Source organism: Chinchilla lanigera, unplaced genomic scaffold, assembly GCF_000276665.1.
Source record: "Chinchilla lanigera isolate Chin_1 unplaced genomic scaffold, ChiLan1.0 scaffold00063, whole genome shotgun sequence".
NCBI classification, from domain to species: Eukaryota; Metazoa; Chordata; class Mammalia; order Rodentia; family Chinchillidae; genus Chinchilla; species Chinchilla lanigera.
The window spans coordinates 10,612,030-10,626,008 of NW_004955464.1; the positions used below are offsets into that span (position 1 = coordinate 10,612,030).

A 13,979-nucleotide genomic window follows, 5' to 3' on the forward strand; every position below is an offset into this window, starting at 1 on the left:
GCAGGGGCAACCGGGCGCCGCAGACGCGACCCCCGCGCCGCTGCGACCTCCACCGCACTTGTCCCACCGCGCGCCCCCTGGAGCGCCGCGCACCCCTGGGACCCTTGCGCGCCCCGGGTGCCCACATAACCCGAGACCCAGCGCACCTTGGGATCTCGGTGCAGCCCCAGCAACCCCACGTGTCCCGGGACCCCGGCGCAGCTCTGGGACCCCTGCGTGCCCCGGGACCTTTGCGCGCTCTCAGAGCCCCGGCGCTTGGCCAACCGGGCTGCGCGCCCTGGTGAGGGGCCCCGCCCCAGAGGGTCCCCCTCTTCCAACAGAACGAGCCCCGCCCCAGAGAGACCCCCAGGTCCAACAGGGACATCCAGCCACGTCCCAGAGGGCTCCCAGCATCTCGCGGCTGGAGCCCCGCGCTCCAAAGGATCCTCCGTACCAGCTGGGGACTACCCGCCTGGCTGAGGGGGCGCTTCCCAGGAGGGTTCCCCGCTCCCCGCGGGCCCCGGCAGGATGCACGCCGCCCTGGCGGGGCCACTGCTCGCCGCTCTCCTCGCCACCGCCCGCGCCCGCCCGCAGCCCCCGGACGGAGGACAGTGCCGGCCGCCCGGATCGGTGAGCGAGCGCCTGCCCGGCCAATCTCCCGCCCGCGCGCCCGCCTGGGCACTTCAGCCCTGAGGCGGTGGTTTGGTTCTTGCCCTTCTCCGCACCCTCTTACTCAGCGCACCCGCTCCTTCCCTGCCCTCCGGGCACAGCCGCCGGCGCCCATCTCCTGCTTATGTCTGCCCCGGCTCCGGAGCCGAGATGGGGCGCTTCCTCTCTCCCGTTCCTTCTCCACTCGCTGACGTTCGGGCTTTCCTCTTGCCTTTGGTCCTCCTTGGACGTTTCCGCTCGGTGTGCCCTTTTTGTCTCAGTTCTCTGTGACTTTTATCCTGTCTTGACCCTCTGGTCCCTGTCCTCTTCGGACTCTATCTTCCCACATTCCTTGCCCTTCTCTTCTCCAAGTTCCATCCAAACCTTTTGCCCTCTCACTCACACACTCTGCCCCTTCCCAGGCTCCCCTCCCTCTCCCTGCCCTCCTGTTTCGACCCAAGGCACACTTTCTCCCTAGCGCTTGTTCCCCTTCCTCTCTCCCCGTGAAGCCCAGGCTCTAGCACGACTGTCCAAGGTGCTCCTGTTTGTTTAGGTGAATAGGGGCAAGACTCCAGAGGAGAGCAAAAGGAAATGCCAAGACTTGTTGCCCTAATGTTTCCTTGGGGGGTGGGGAATCTGATTCTCATAATTTTCCTTCCAAAGTCAGGAATTCCTTGATTTTCACCAGTATCCTTACCTTTAAGTGATGCATTGGCAATAACCCTGAACTGGAAGTCCGAAGACCAGAAAACTGTGTTCTGGGGTCTGGTGCACTGCCCCGTTAGCAGGGGATTAGTTGTCCTTGGGCAAGGTGCAGCACCAGCAGCTGGCCTGTTGCAGAACAGGGGGGCCTGGTTAGCTGTAGGAGCGATCAGTCTATCTTGAATGTGCTGGGATTCACAACTTTTACTTGTTATCAAAATAAGCAACTGTTTCCCCATCTACACCCCCAATGCATATTTTTCATTTGTACCAGAATCCAGCAGAAAAAATGTTGAATTTATCTAAAGCTCGCAAGTGGTCACTGGGACTCCAGGGACTTTCTGGATGGAAAATGGCTTTGCCTAAGAGAAATGACAGTCTCCTTTTCATACCCCTTACCCTCTGGCCCTGATCTGGGCCTGGAGATGTGGTCATGATCTGCATGCCCCTACACACACACACACACACACACACACACACACACTCCTACTTAGTGAGAGCTTGATCACAGAAAATGACAGCATTGGGGATGGAGAGCAAGTGTACATTTTTGATATGGAAAGCACCCAGAATAATGCACATTTCTTGGGATTCCCTTCTATGGAATTCTTGCCTCCCAAGCCAGAAATTGAGACTTTACTTGGCTTTGCAGGATTTTAAGGCACTTTCTCATCTATGGTTTCAGCTGGTGGAGCAAAGTAGCTAACACCCCAGACCTGCCCTCCAAGAAGAAAACCGTATCCGCCCTGATGAATGGGAAGTAGCTGTTGAAATAGGTGTGCTATTTTTAATAGGTGTTCTGCTTTCAAAGTGCTCTTGGCATGTATCTTCTAATGGTTGGATTTTAAAGTTATATGACTTCCTCCCTTCTTGCCAGAGCAGGACTCTTGGTCCCCCTCTCCCCACCCTCCACACAAAACACCACTGGTGAAGGTTTGACTTGGCCAAGTCTGAATGTTCTCAGGTGGTATGGTGCAGTGCTTGGCTCTCACAGCGAAAGCTGGTCATAATGAGAGCTTCTCTTCATTGCCCACTTCCTCTGTGCCTGGCACGGCCCTGGGGGCTCAGTATATACACATCGCGTCTTTTAATCCTCCCAGAAGCTTGTGCTCTCTCTTCCATTTGAGGAAACTGAGTCTGTGGGAAGTGAAATGATTCAGTCCAGATCTTTCATCTAAAAAAGATGAAAGCCAAGATTTGAATGTGGGTTTTTCAGCTTCTTTCCCCTCCTCTCCTGTTCCCATTTGTGCTACCCCTCTGTGCTCCCCTCTGCTGCTTTCAGCCTCACTGCCTGGCCTGTCTTCTTTCCCCCCCCCCCGCAGCAGAGGGACCTGAACTCCTTCCTGTGGACTATTCGGCGCCATCCCCCAGCCTACCTGTTTGGCACCATCCACGTCCCTTATACCCGGGTCTGGGACTTCATCCCAGAAAACTCCAAGGCAGCCTTCCAGGCCAGTGCCCGTGTCTACTTCGAGCTGGACCTGACGGACCCCTACACAGTCTCAGCGCTGGCCAGCTGCCAGCTGCTGCCCCCTGGGGAGAACCTGCAGGACGTGCTTCCTCAGGAGCTCTACTGGCGCCTGAAGCGCCACCTAGACTATGTGAAGTTGATGATGCCCTCCTGGATGACGCCCGCACAGAGGGGAAAAGGGCTCTATGCTGACTACCTGTTCAACGCCATCGCAGGCAACTGGGAGCGCAAGAGGCCCGTGTGGGTGATGCTCATGGTGAACTCACTCACGGAGACCGATGTGCGCTCCCGTGGAGTGCCTGTGTTGGACCTCTACCTGGCCCAGCAAGCTGAGAAGATGAAGAAGAGCACCGGTGCTGTGGAGCGGGTGGAGGAGCAGTGCCATCCACTCAATGGGCTCAACTTCTCTCAGGTAGGCGATGTGTGCCAACCGGGAGCTGGCAGCCTGGAAAGCCTGGCACCTTATTCTTCTTTCCTGATTATTGCCTACCTCTTCCAGTAGGCAGCCAGAGCCAGGTCCTGTCTCCAAAGGGAGAGGTCCTTTCTGGCCCAGGGCACCTGTTGGGCTGCTTTTGTAGGATGAGGGGAACCGGTGTGTGTTAAGATTTGAGGTGAGAGTTTAGATGTTTGCTTCTATTTCAATGGTTTCCTGTTGGGATATCCACTGTCCACCTGCTGTGCTTGCCTGAGCAGAAGGAATTTCCCCGGGAGCATCAGAGTGATTCAGAACAAAAAGGGAGCTGCCAGTGTGCGTCAGGCCTTGCCAGGCCCTGTTGCCTTGCGAGCAGGAGGCTGTCATGAGGCTGTTGTGTGGACACATCCCCTGGACCATGGGTCCGCAGGAAGAGGCACAGCGGGGATGTGGTGCCTGGCTTGGGCTAGTAGAAGAAGTGTCAGGAGCCTGGCTTCTCTAAGCACTGGTTGGCTGTTTCAGGTGAAGTGCTGCAGAATTCTCTGGGTTTTGCTAAGGTCTACCACCCTCAGACTGCCTCCCTAAGACTGGGAGAAAGTTAGCCAGGAGACTGTGGGGGTTAATAATTTCAGAGAAATGTGTTTGCTTAAAGGTTGACAGTTCTGATTTCTGAACCTCAGGAGTGGGGGCAGGGAAAAGGGAGGGGCTTAAGTTTAAAGTCTCTGGATGCCAGAGACCTGAACCAGCGAAATGTCATTAAAGGCCTGTCTCCATGGGCAGAGGTCACTCCCAACTCACTGGCCCCAAACTCAACTCTGAGGCCCTGGGAACAATGAGTTCGCATCTGTGCCTTGAAAACAGGACTGTCAATCCCGGGTAGGGGCTCCCAGGCCTCTGAGTGAGGCCAACTCCCGAGACGTGCCTGCTCCCCCTTAAGAAGACAGCGCCACAAAATGACCAGGCAGAAACCCTCGTGGAATCAGACCTGCCTACTGCTCCTGAGATGTTGCAACCTCTTCACCAGGGAAACCGTGGCAGAAACTGATCCCCCTTCCAAGATCTCTGGCCTTTGTTTTTCCAGGGGAAATGCAATATTGTCCCCAGGGAGGTAAGAAGGCAGATTGACTTGCCGGCCAAATGAAAGGCGGGTTTGTCGGTTCTCCTGCTGGCTCTCCCATAATTGTGGAGTCCTTACCCAGAGGGCCCCAGGGGCAGGAATATTGGGGCAGTTAGTCACGCCCCGCGGGGTTCTGACTATGCCTGACTCCTTCTCCACGGGGGAAAATCCTGCATATTCTCTGGCCCGGTGCTGATTCCTCTGAACATAGCGGCTCTCTCCCTCTGAAGTGACTTTCTCCTTGCCAGGCTTGGGAGCTGATATTATCTGGGGTGGGAGAGTGCTCACCGCCCATCTCATTTGGAGGCACGTTTGTGGGGGGCCTCTCTGCTCAGAGGCCTCACTCGGCCTCCATATCTTTTTGAGGTTGGAGAGGTGGGGGATCCAGCATCACTCTCAACACCCTCTTTGTACCAACCACAGAGAAATCCGACAAGGGCTGAAGGGAGCACTCGAGCTCTCTGGTTAAACAGCCCCTGGCTTTAATCTGTCTCTCTTAAAACAACAAAACTATCTTTCTTCGGGGTCTGGAAATGCTGCTGTTCAACCAAATGAGGGCTCTGGTACGGTGAAAACATTTGCTGGAAAGTGTGTGAGGTTATGGTTTAGAAAAAGTTCCTGAGAGCCATTCATCGGCCAGCAAGGAGCCCGCTGACAGTCTCCATAGCCCATGTTTGAAGATCAAACAGACTCTGATTTCTGTTTCAAAAATGCACCCATACCATCACCAGCCTGGGCCCGCTCTTTAAATTGTTCTTGGGTCCAACTTCTCAAAAGGGCCGCAGAAAGCAAGTCTTCAACAAAAGAAAACAGGACTCCTCTTGGTTTTCCTTAATCTACAGACCCTTCACCACCTGCCGGAACGTCTGACTGCGCCAATTTGTCCTGTTATCATTTTGGAGGGAGGTGATGAAATCCCTCTTCCAACCCCTTGGGCAGCCTTGGACTAACTGAAAAGGGTGGAATTCCAGAACCTGGGTGGATGGGTCGTTAGGGATCCCAGGACCCAAAGTCAGAAATGCAACAGCTTTCTCAGTAAAATTGCATGCGCGTATGCACTGTTTGATATGAACATCTGTGATACATTATTGTGCTGAAATATCTGCTAAGTGCATCAGATTTTTATTTTTTCTTTCCTCGAAGCATTACTATTATTGCAAAATATTTGGGTCGGGGGGTAGTGAGAAAGGAAGGCAAAAAGAAGAAAGCTTACAGTAGTGCCTTTCTGTTGAGGCCTAGGAGTTTAGTTTTATTTTTGGTGTGTTAAAACTTACATGCATATATATATTATATATATATATATATATTTTTTTTTTTTTTTTTTTTTTTTTTTTTTTTCTGGACAGAAGTACCATGTTTTTACTTTGTTAAGCAGAGAAGGAGAACTTAAGTTTAGGGCTTCAGAGTCTGGAGGAGCCACTGGAGAGCGTGGAAGACTGGTAACAGCACCCCTTTCACAACTTATAAGAGCAGGTCTACTGATCAGTTTTGATCTTTGATTTTAAAGTAAACTAACTGAAAAAACCTAACAAAAATTAAAATAAACTGACAGTGCTAGACCCAGCATCACCATGACTTTGCCAGGTGACCTTGGGCAAGTCAGTTCCTCTCTCTAGGCCCTGCTTTCTCTGTTTGTGAAATGAGACACCGGGATTAGGTCATCTTTCAAGCCTCTTCCAGCCCTGACATTCCATAGGATGATCCTAATCAATTCCACGTGCAGGGCACCCTGCAGGAAGCTCTTCATACATTTCCATTTCGTTGAATTCTCACAGCAACCTCATGGCCTTCTAAGGTGGGCATGCAGAAGAGTTGGATGGCTTGTCCAAGGTCACATGGCTAAAGGAGGAACAGAGCCAGTCTGCTGGACTCGAAATGAAAGATGTGCTCTTCCTGCCAACTTGCGTTGTTTCCCTAGACTTCGTCCTGTCTGTGTAGTATCCTCCTGCGATCCTTCCTTTACTTCTTCTGTTTTCTGTCTCCTTCTAGGATTGAGGACTTAACATTTTATTTCTTGGCAAATTTGTACTGGTAGAGAAGTTATTTCCTTTGACTATGGGGCTGGAGTGGGGATGGTGAAAAAGGGAGGTCCTCTAAAGTTCTTCCTGATGTGTAGCAGACCACTCAGTGTGGTGAGCTGGAGATAGGAGGCTTGTCCATTAGTCTTAAGCAAGACTTGGTGTCCCTGTCTATCTGGTGGAGCAGTTGTTACCAGCTTTCAAAACTGAGCTGATTTGGGAGGATGTGCAGTACCTGTGGAAGGTTGGTGAGGTGGTGAATGACCACCTGCATGTTCTTCTGTGCTTAGCAAATCATCTGAGCTGACACCAAGGCCCGGGGAGAGGAGAAGCAGACATGTCCTTCCAGCAGCCATACGCACTGCCCAACCTTTGCTGAACAAACTGACGCTAGAGTGTTAAGAGATGGTGATGAATCCCTGCTCTTGTGCATCTGGCATGCCTGAACCTTAAGTCTAAATCTCATGGCCTTCTTGGGACTGCAGATTCCTTCTAGGAATCAGCTCTGCCTGCTGCCTTGAGGGATTGGTATTGGCTGCACTACTCCCTCTGGAGAACCTCGGTCTTCCCCCGCTTCATCCCTGTACAGTGGAGGTACCAGATAAGAAAACATCTAAGTTACATGGTTCTCCAAAGCATAATAAGAAAACAAGGACACCGCAAGTCTGTATTTTGCTGTTTTTAAACAAACATGCTGGCACCACTCTCCTGAGTGTGTAGAACCTGAACAATGGGGCATGCCTGCCAGGGGGGTCAAAAACATTTGTAAAGTTCTGCAAGTCCTTTGCCAGAGAGGTAGAAACCACAAAAGCATTATTGGGCTTTGTCTGTATGTAGGGTGCTGCATTAGACGTTGCACATATATTTTCTCTAATCCTCATGGAAATGCTACAAGGTATATTGTCATATCTATTTTAAAGACATAAAATGAGACTTGACAAGGTTAGGTCATTCGGCTGTGATTACATAGACAGACCAAGTGGATTCCAGGTTCAGACTCAGGTGTGTCCTTTGCTAAAGTCTAAACTTTTTAGGCATCTGAGAAATAAATCGATTTTGGTTGTTAATAGTCAGATGTCATCATCTGATCAGTTGTGGGAGGAGGCTTAGAGCAGGGGGCCTGTCTTTCTTGCTGGAAAAAAAAGCATAATAGGAAAGAGATAATTGAAAAGTGCTAAACCTGACTTTTCCCCTGGTTTATAAATTGGATCTGAAAGTAATTCTAAAGTAGGAGTTCCCAAAGACATCCTGGGCACCAGCTGCCTCCCTGGAGCGCACCCAGCTTTCCAAGGGATTCCTGTGAAGATCCCCCATTATACCCACCACCCCAGAGAAGCTACACTTGCACAGTTGAATAAAGAAAGAACTCCTCAATTTATAACCAAAGCTTCTATATCTATACCCTGGGGGGCCAGAAAGTATTAGTAAGTATACAGGAAATATTTGCAGAATGAATGAATAACCAATTGTCAGGAACCATGATATGATCATCTAGCGCTGTTGTATGCTACAGTGAGGAGCCCCTCCTTGAACTTTAATAGTTCCACGCATTCTTACAATGGCACAAAATATCAAAATCATCAAATGGGATGCTATAACAAAATATCTTTCATTAGGTAATTTATAAGCAATAGACATTTACTGCTTACAGTTCTGGAGACTGAGAAGTCTGAGATCAAAGTACCAGCAGATGCAGTGTCTGATGGGGGCCTGTTCCTCATAGGTGGGCCTTGTCTGTATCCTCACATGGCAGAAGGGGAAAAGGATTAATTAGCTACCCCAGCCCTCTTTATTAAGGCACTAATTCATGAGGCCCCTGCTCTCAGAGGTCCCTGTCTCTTAATACCATTACCTTGGGGTTAGGTGTCAACCTGTGAACTCTGGAGGGACATACACATTTATGCCACAGTATGAAGTTCAGATTCAAGGCAGACAGGAATCCTTACCCCACTTCCTACCTTGTCTGTGACTTTGGGCTACTCCTTTCCTCTCTCTGGACTTAAATTGCCCTCTTGTCCCATGAGAACACTGGGCTAGATGATTTCCAGTACTGGCCCAGTTTTGGTTCTCTGATATTCTTTGTTGGCCTGCACATCTTGGAGGGCCTCTCAGCCAACCCACCCTGAGACTTTGAGCTTGAGTTATGTCTGTCCTTGGCAGGCTTGTCTTTGGTGGGCTGCTGCTGATACCTGCTTGTCTGAAAGCCTGTTGCTTTTGGTGGGTGATCCTGCTGCTAGTCTACAGAACAGAGAGCCCCAGCCTGTTGCAGCAGAGTGTGCTGGCCACCTGCCCAGGCTTGATCCTCTCCTTCATTACAGTTCCTGTCCCTCCTTCGCTTCCCCTCCATGCACTCAGCCAGAGCCCCTCGCTGTGTTGTACCAGTGCAGGATCTGGAGACAGACACTTGGGCACTTTTGCCTGTGTAGCTCATTACTTGTGTGCATTACCTTTATACCCTGAGAGGTACATACTACTAGTCCTGTTTTATAGCTGTAGCAATGGAGGCACAGGACAACTGACTATTAGTCTGACCCATGTCCTGGTTCTTTACTCCTGGTATTAGTCTGACCCATGTCCTGGTTCTTTACCACTTTAGAGATCCCGTTCTTTTGTCTTCCTGCTTTGTATACTCCCGTCTTTCAGAGCCACTCTCCAACTTCCCGTCCTCCAAGAATGACTACTTTGAGTTCTCCAGCATTGTTCAAGCTTCCATGGCAGCGTTTGGCCCTCCCATGGGGCTTCCTATCGGATCCAAGTGCTCTCCTCAGAATGAAGGGAGCAAGCCCCCTTTCGGACAGCTGGGCACCACCGGAGGACCTCAGTCCGTGCTGAGCCCTCTTCTCCCCAGGAGTCACCCAGAGTGAGAGCCTCAGTCAGGATTGAATTAGCTCAGCCTGGCCTCTGCTGCAGCATGTAAGTCCAGAACCTGGACTGGAAAGCACACTTCCTCTGGTCCCAGCTGTGCTTCTGCTACCCTTCACTCCTAGCACAGCTCCCACACAGAGCCCTGTGGCTGGGGGTGTCTGTCATATGGTGTGGAAGTTCCTCTGCTGACCCTTGGGCACGTGTACACTCAAGATTCCTTCTGGACATAAAGGCTGTTTGCAGAACCCGTTTCCTGGCAGGTCAAGCTCTTATCTGTCCCTCTCTATGACCTGGTTGATTTGGGTTTTAACATCCGAACTCAGTGGGGAAACAGACTGAAGCAGGAGTGCAGGATGGTTTGGCCACTTCCAGAGAAGGCAAGAGGAGGGGGAGGCCCTACAGCCAGACATAAAGAGACCATAAAATCTTCTAGCCTCAAATCAGAAGTTCACAGCAAGGAGGCTTCCAGGCTTAGAGACTCTCCATCCATAAGCCTAAACCCTGAGGCTCAAGGAATCCAAGAGTGGTGAAATCTTAGAACATTGGGCTCAAAGACATTTTTGGACTGGAAGGATCTTCACGTCATGAAATCCTAGCTTCTAATTTTCAGCTCATAGACACAGACTTCTAAAATCTTGGAGTTGGAAGGGGCCAATTCTCAAGAATTCCAAGAAGCCCCATCTGCAAGCATGTTGTCTGATCTCCTTCCCCCAACTCGCTCTGCAATCCCTGGCCAGAGAGAAAAAGCTGTACCGGCAGCAAAGCACTTTCTGATGGAGATAAAAATGGGAGCGTGCCTTTGTTAATAGTTCCCATTTGGACATCTCTCAAAGCCAGGAAGAGGTCGCATGGTATAGCAGCTTTCCTAGGGAGGAAACAAGAATGCTGGCGAGCGCCGCAGCCTGCCAGCGGACTGCTGACGTTCTTTTCCCCTTGAGTTTGCTTCTAAATATTATCCACTTCACTCCCTTTTATCTCCCACCACTGGCTCTCTGTCCACCCACTTAATCCACAGACAGCTAGTGGCCCAGTCTGCAGTTCTGTGTAGCGGCTGCCAAGCTGTCTCGCTGGGCCCCTCCTCAAGGATCCAAGGGCTTTTAAATCTGTGCAGTATATCCGCTGCGACACGGAACTGTTGCCCCAAGCTTGGAAATGCCATTGCTTGGGATAGGCCCCCTCCCTCTCCAGGAATTTCCTTCTTTTCTCTTTCTACTTTTGAATCCTGAGATTTTCAGAGCTGAGCTCAAAGTTGTACCTCCTCCAGGAAGGCTTCCTGGGATGCTCCCGCTTCTCATCTGCTCAGAAGGGCTTGTCTGGAGCTTTCCTTAGTGACCCAGCCACACGCGTTTTTTCTCTTCTATGGGTTTCTTTGTGGCATTTTATGACATCCTTTCAGCAGTTATATATTGTACTTTATTATTACTACTTTGGCAGTCTTTGATCCTAACCTAGCTCCACCTGTGTTCACAACTGACTCCTAAATTGGGCTGAATGTGCTCTACCTCTGAAGCTGGGGCTTTGTAGTGAGTTCCCTGGTTGGGGTGTTGGCAGCTGTGGATGCTAAAGAGGAAAGATCTCATGGCCTACGAGTCACAGAAACCCCTCCAACTTCCCACCTGAGACAAGTTCAGTCCTTCAGTGCTGTCTCCAGCACATTTGGTCAGGGCTTTGGAGCATTCATGAGACTCCGTTGGATTTGTCACTCTCTGCCCTGGAATATGTTGTTGTTTTCTCTTGTTTATCTATCTGTCACTTGTGAATAAAGGCCCCCTTTTTGCCTCCTCTTCACTACCTGAAACCCACAAACCTGCCAAGGCTCACTCTGTTTTATCTCTTGCTTACTTGGACTATCAGACAACTTTCCCGATACTGGACAAAACACCCAACACCTGCAACTTAAAGGAAGAGAGGCTTATTTGGCTCAGTTTCATAGAATTTAGCACGTGACCAGCTTGTTTCAAGGTAGAAACATCATGGAGCCAAAGCTCCTTAGTACCTGGTGGCCAGGAAGCAGAGGAGGGGAAAAGTGCCAGAGAGCAAGCAGGGGCGTGATACAGACCCCAGGTCGTGCCTGCAGGGCCCACCGGGGAGTGTGGCTTCCCAGCCCCTGGGGGGCTCCCAAGGCAATCAGGATGAGCTTGCCTGTCACACTTGGTTGGGGGGCTTCTGTGATACTGAGCTATACAGCTTCTCTCTCCCTTGCTCCCTCACATGCAACCCTTGGTCGGACCTCCATGAGTTCCTTTATGCTGTTTCCACTACCTAAGAGCCCTCTTTCAGGTTTTATCAGCTGTCTAACTCCTCCTCTGCATTTCTAAGGAGCCCCAATGGGCTGTTCTTGTTAAAAACCTTGGCTCCTTAAGCAAATGCCATTTTACAGTAAGAATTTTATCCGAGGTCACCAGATCAAATTCTCCCCTATGGGTGCAGCAATGTGGTTAGCGCATAGCACCGTGTCTTGCAAGGATGGGCGAGTTGTACTCAGACCATACTGATGATTGCCTGGCTACCCACCAGAAGAGCCCGAAGGTCGTCAGACTAGGCTCATAAAAATCAGGATTCCTGGGCTCTGAGGAATAGTCCAGGACCTTGGGACACGTGGTTGCTGCTGCCTTTGCACCTGCTATTGGGTTCTGTGTCCTTCCCTGACTGACCCAGGCGAAATGACTTCTTGAGGGAAACTGTCAGCCTCATCTCAGCACTTGGTCATCATCCACTCAGCTGCCTTATCACCTCTCCTTCCTGGGATTCTCCCTTTTCATTCCATTTGGGTCAAGAAGGGCAAGAGGGAGCAGTAAAGTTTACTTTTTATTTGTTCTGACCTGTGATCCTGTACTCACTGCACAAAGCTCCCTCTGTACTTTGTTTATTCAGAGCAACATCCTGGTTTCATTCTACCTTTAAAACACCGACAACAAAAAATCAGTCTTTAAACCCACGTACCAACGTGTAGATCCCGATTCCCCTGTACAGCAAAGCTGCCAAGCAGTGGCCTACAATGGCCCAGTGTCTCTTCAGTGCGGAGTCAAACACACATATCAGGAGTATAAATAACCTTGGATGAGTTACATAACTTGTCTGTGCCTCAGTTTCCTCGTCTGTCAACCTCATGGAATTGCTGTGAGGACTGCATAGTGTAAACGCAGTGCAGACACACAGGTACTCAGTAGTAGATACTACCTCATCGTAATTTTTTTTTTCATTTTTAAATTGCTATCATTATACTGCCTTAGGGTTTTTTTTTATTTTAAAGAGATTTTTAAAAAGAACAATATGTTTTTAGTTCCTGCTGAGTGCCAGGCGTGAGCTATGCACCACAGATAATAAAGTGAGCACCCCCCTACTCCCACCTGCTTCCTTTCTCAACAGCAAGGGGACAGAGCGGCCTTGCCCCACATCGCACCAGGCGGAAGGAGGGGGCACCTAAGGCTCAGATGTGCTCGTGCTACACTCAGACCCCTTGCTCCCCCAGCCTCGGGAAGGTGCCCAGGGCTTCCTGGAGGCCAGGACAAGTTAGGCAAAGGGGGAGGGATTCTAGGCACTGAAGACTGGGGGTGCCCACCAGGGAGGAAGACCCTTGAGCTGGGGGCCCCAAGCAAATCCGCTTGGTTTCTTGCTGCCTGGCTGTGGCTAGAGATCAGACTGAGTGATGCAGCCTGCCGTGTGTCTGCCCAGGTCCGCCTCAGCACGGCTGCAGCGCGCACGGCAGTGTCCACCTCATCATGTATCCGGGGCCTTGAGGCCCTTAGAGGCCACGGAGACAGTGCCTGTCTTCCGAGAGCCGCGGGTGGCTCCACCGCCCCTGGGCCAAGCCCAAGACCCCGGCAGGGCCCGCTAGACACTTCTGGCGAGCTGCAGCTGAGGTCCCTGGGAGAGATAGCCACAGAGACCAGCCCTGTCCCGGGAAGCCACTGAGGGAAGATAAAGGCCAGGCCTCTACCCCACCCCACACCGCTACCCCACTCCAACCCCCACCCTCTTTGTCCTATCCGGTTTAAAGGATTTACCTCCTTCCTCGCTATTAGGGCTATTTTAAGTTTACCGGATAGGATAGCGTTATCTCCTGTGGACTTAATGAGCCCGGGAGGCCCCTTAGTAATTTAAGCCTTGGGTCCCATTTGAAAGCCCCCTTTTAGAAAAAGACAGGGGAAGAAAGCCTTTTGGAAATCTTTTGCTCATCCTGTAGCTTTAGTTCACAGGGTTTCCCTTTCCGGAGTCACTTGACCTTGAGTTTGACAGGAGACAAAAGGCTCCTTGGCAATGATAATTCCGTCCATTTGCATCTGGTTGCAATCTCCAGAGTCCTTTACTTGAGCTACCTAAAGAAGGGCACTACACTGGTTTCTTGGTCCTTCCTTCTTACTCTTTTTCTTGTGTATTATTATTATTATTATTTGCCAGTGTGGTCACTGATCTCAGAAAGGGGTCTGGGTGTGTCTGGTAACTCAGAATGCCTGGTGTTCAATTCTGGTGGCCTCTCATACCTCCGGGTGAGTGCCCACGACGTCCACTAATCAGGGACAGTTTTGAGCACCTGACTCCATAATGGGGCTGATACAGCTGGAGGAGCTGTGGGTTGGTCATGGGTTGGTAAACTGAAGTGCTTTGGAACCTCAGTGGTAGCGGTGCTTTGTCAGGCATGATCTTGACTGGGATGTATAGTTGTCCCGTCACCACAGTGTCCCCATGCAGAGCTGCTGGTAGTCATGCACGTGGTTTTATGTTCTGCTTGCATCAGGATAGTTTTCCCAGGACGGTGAAGAGAAA

The 13,979-nt window shown here is 50.7% G+C and overlaps 2 protein-coding genes across 2 annotated transcripts in view; one reads left to right on the forward strand and one right to left on the reverse strand.

Moving 5' to 3' along the window:
- Nucleotides 1–3,055, reverse strand: part of LOC106150077 (collagen alpha-1(II) chain-like) — a 4,147-nt gene extending 1,092 nt beyond the window's left edge. Inside the window, exons 1-2 of the mRNA XM_013521577.1 lie at nucleotides 2,997–3,055; nucleotides 147–668 (exon numbers count right to left, since the gene is read on the reverse strand). Coding sequence (XP_013377031.1) covers nucleotides 147–668; nucleotides 2,997–3,055 — 581 coding nt within the window. The remainder of the gene's footprint in view (nucleotides 1–146; nucleotides 669–2,996) is intronic.
- Nucleotides 486–13,979, forward strand: part of Trabd2b (TraB domain containing 2B) — a 205,211-nt gene continuing 191,717 nt past the window's right edge. The window contains exons 1-2 of the mRNA XM_005398637.2: nucleotides 486–609; nucleotides 2,652–3,212. Of these exons, the coding sequence (XP_005398694.1) occupies nucleotides 508–609; nucleotides 2,652–3,212 (663 nt within the window). The 5' untranslated portion in view covers nucleotides 486–507. The remainder of the gene's footprint in view (nucleotides 610–2,651; nucleotides 3,213–13,979) is intronic.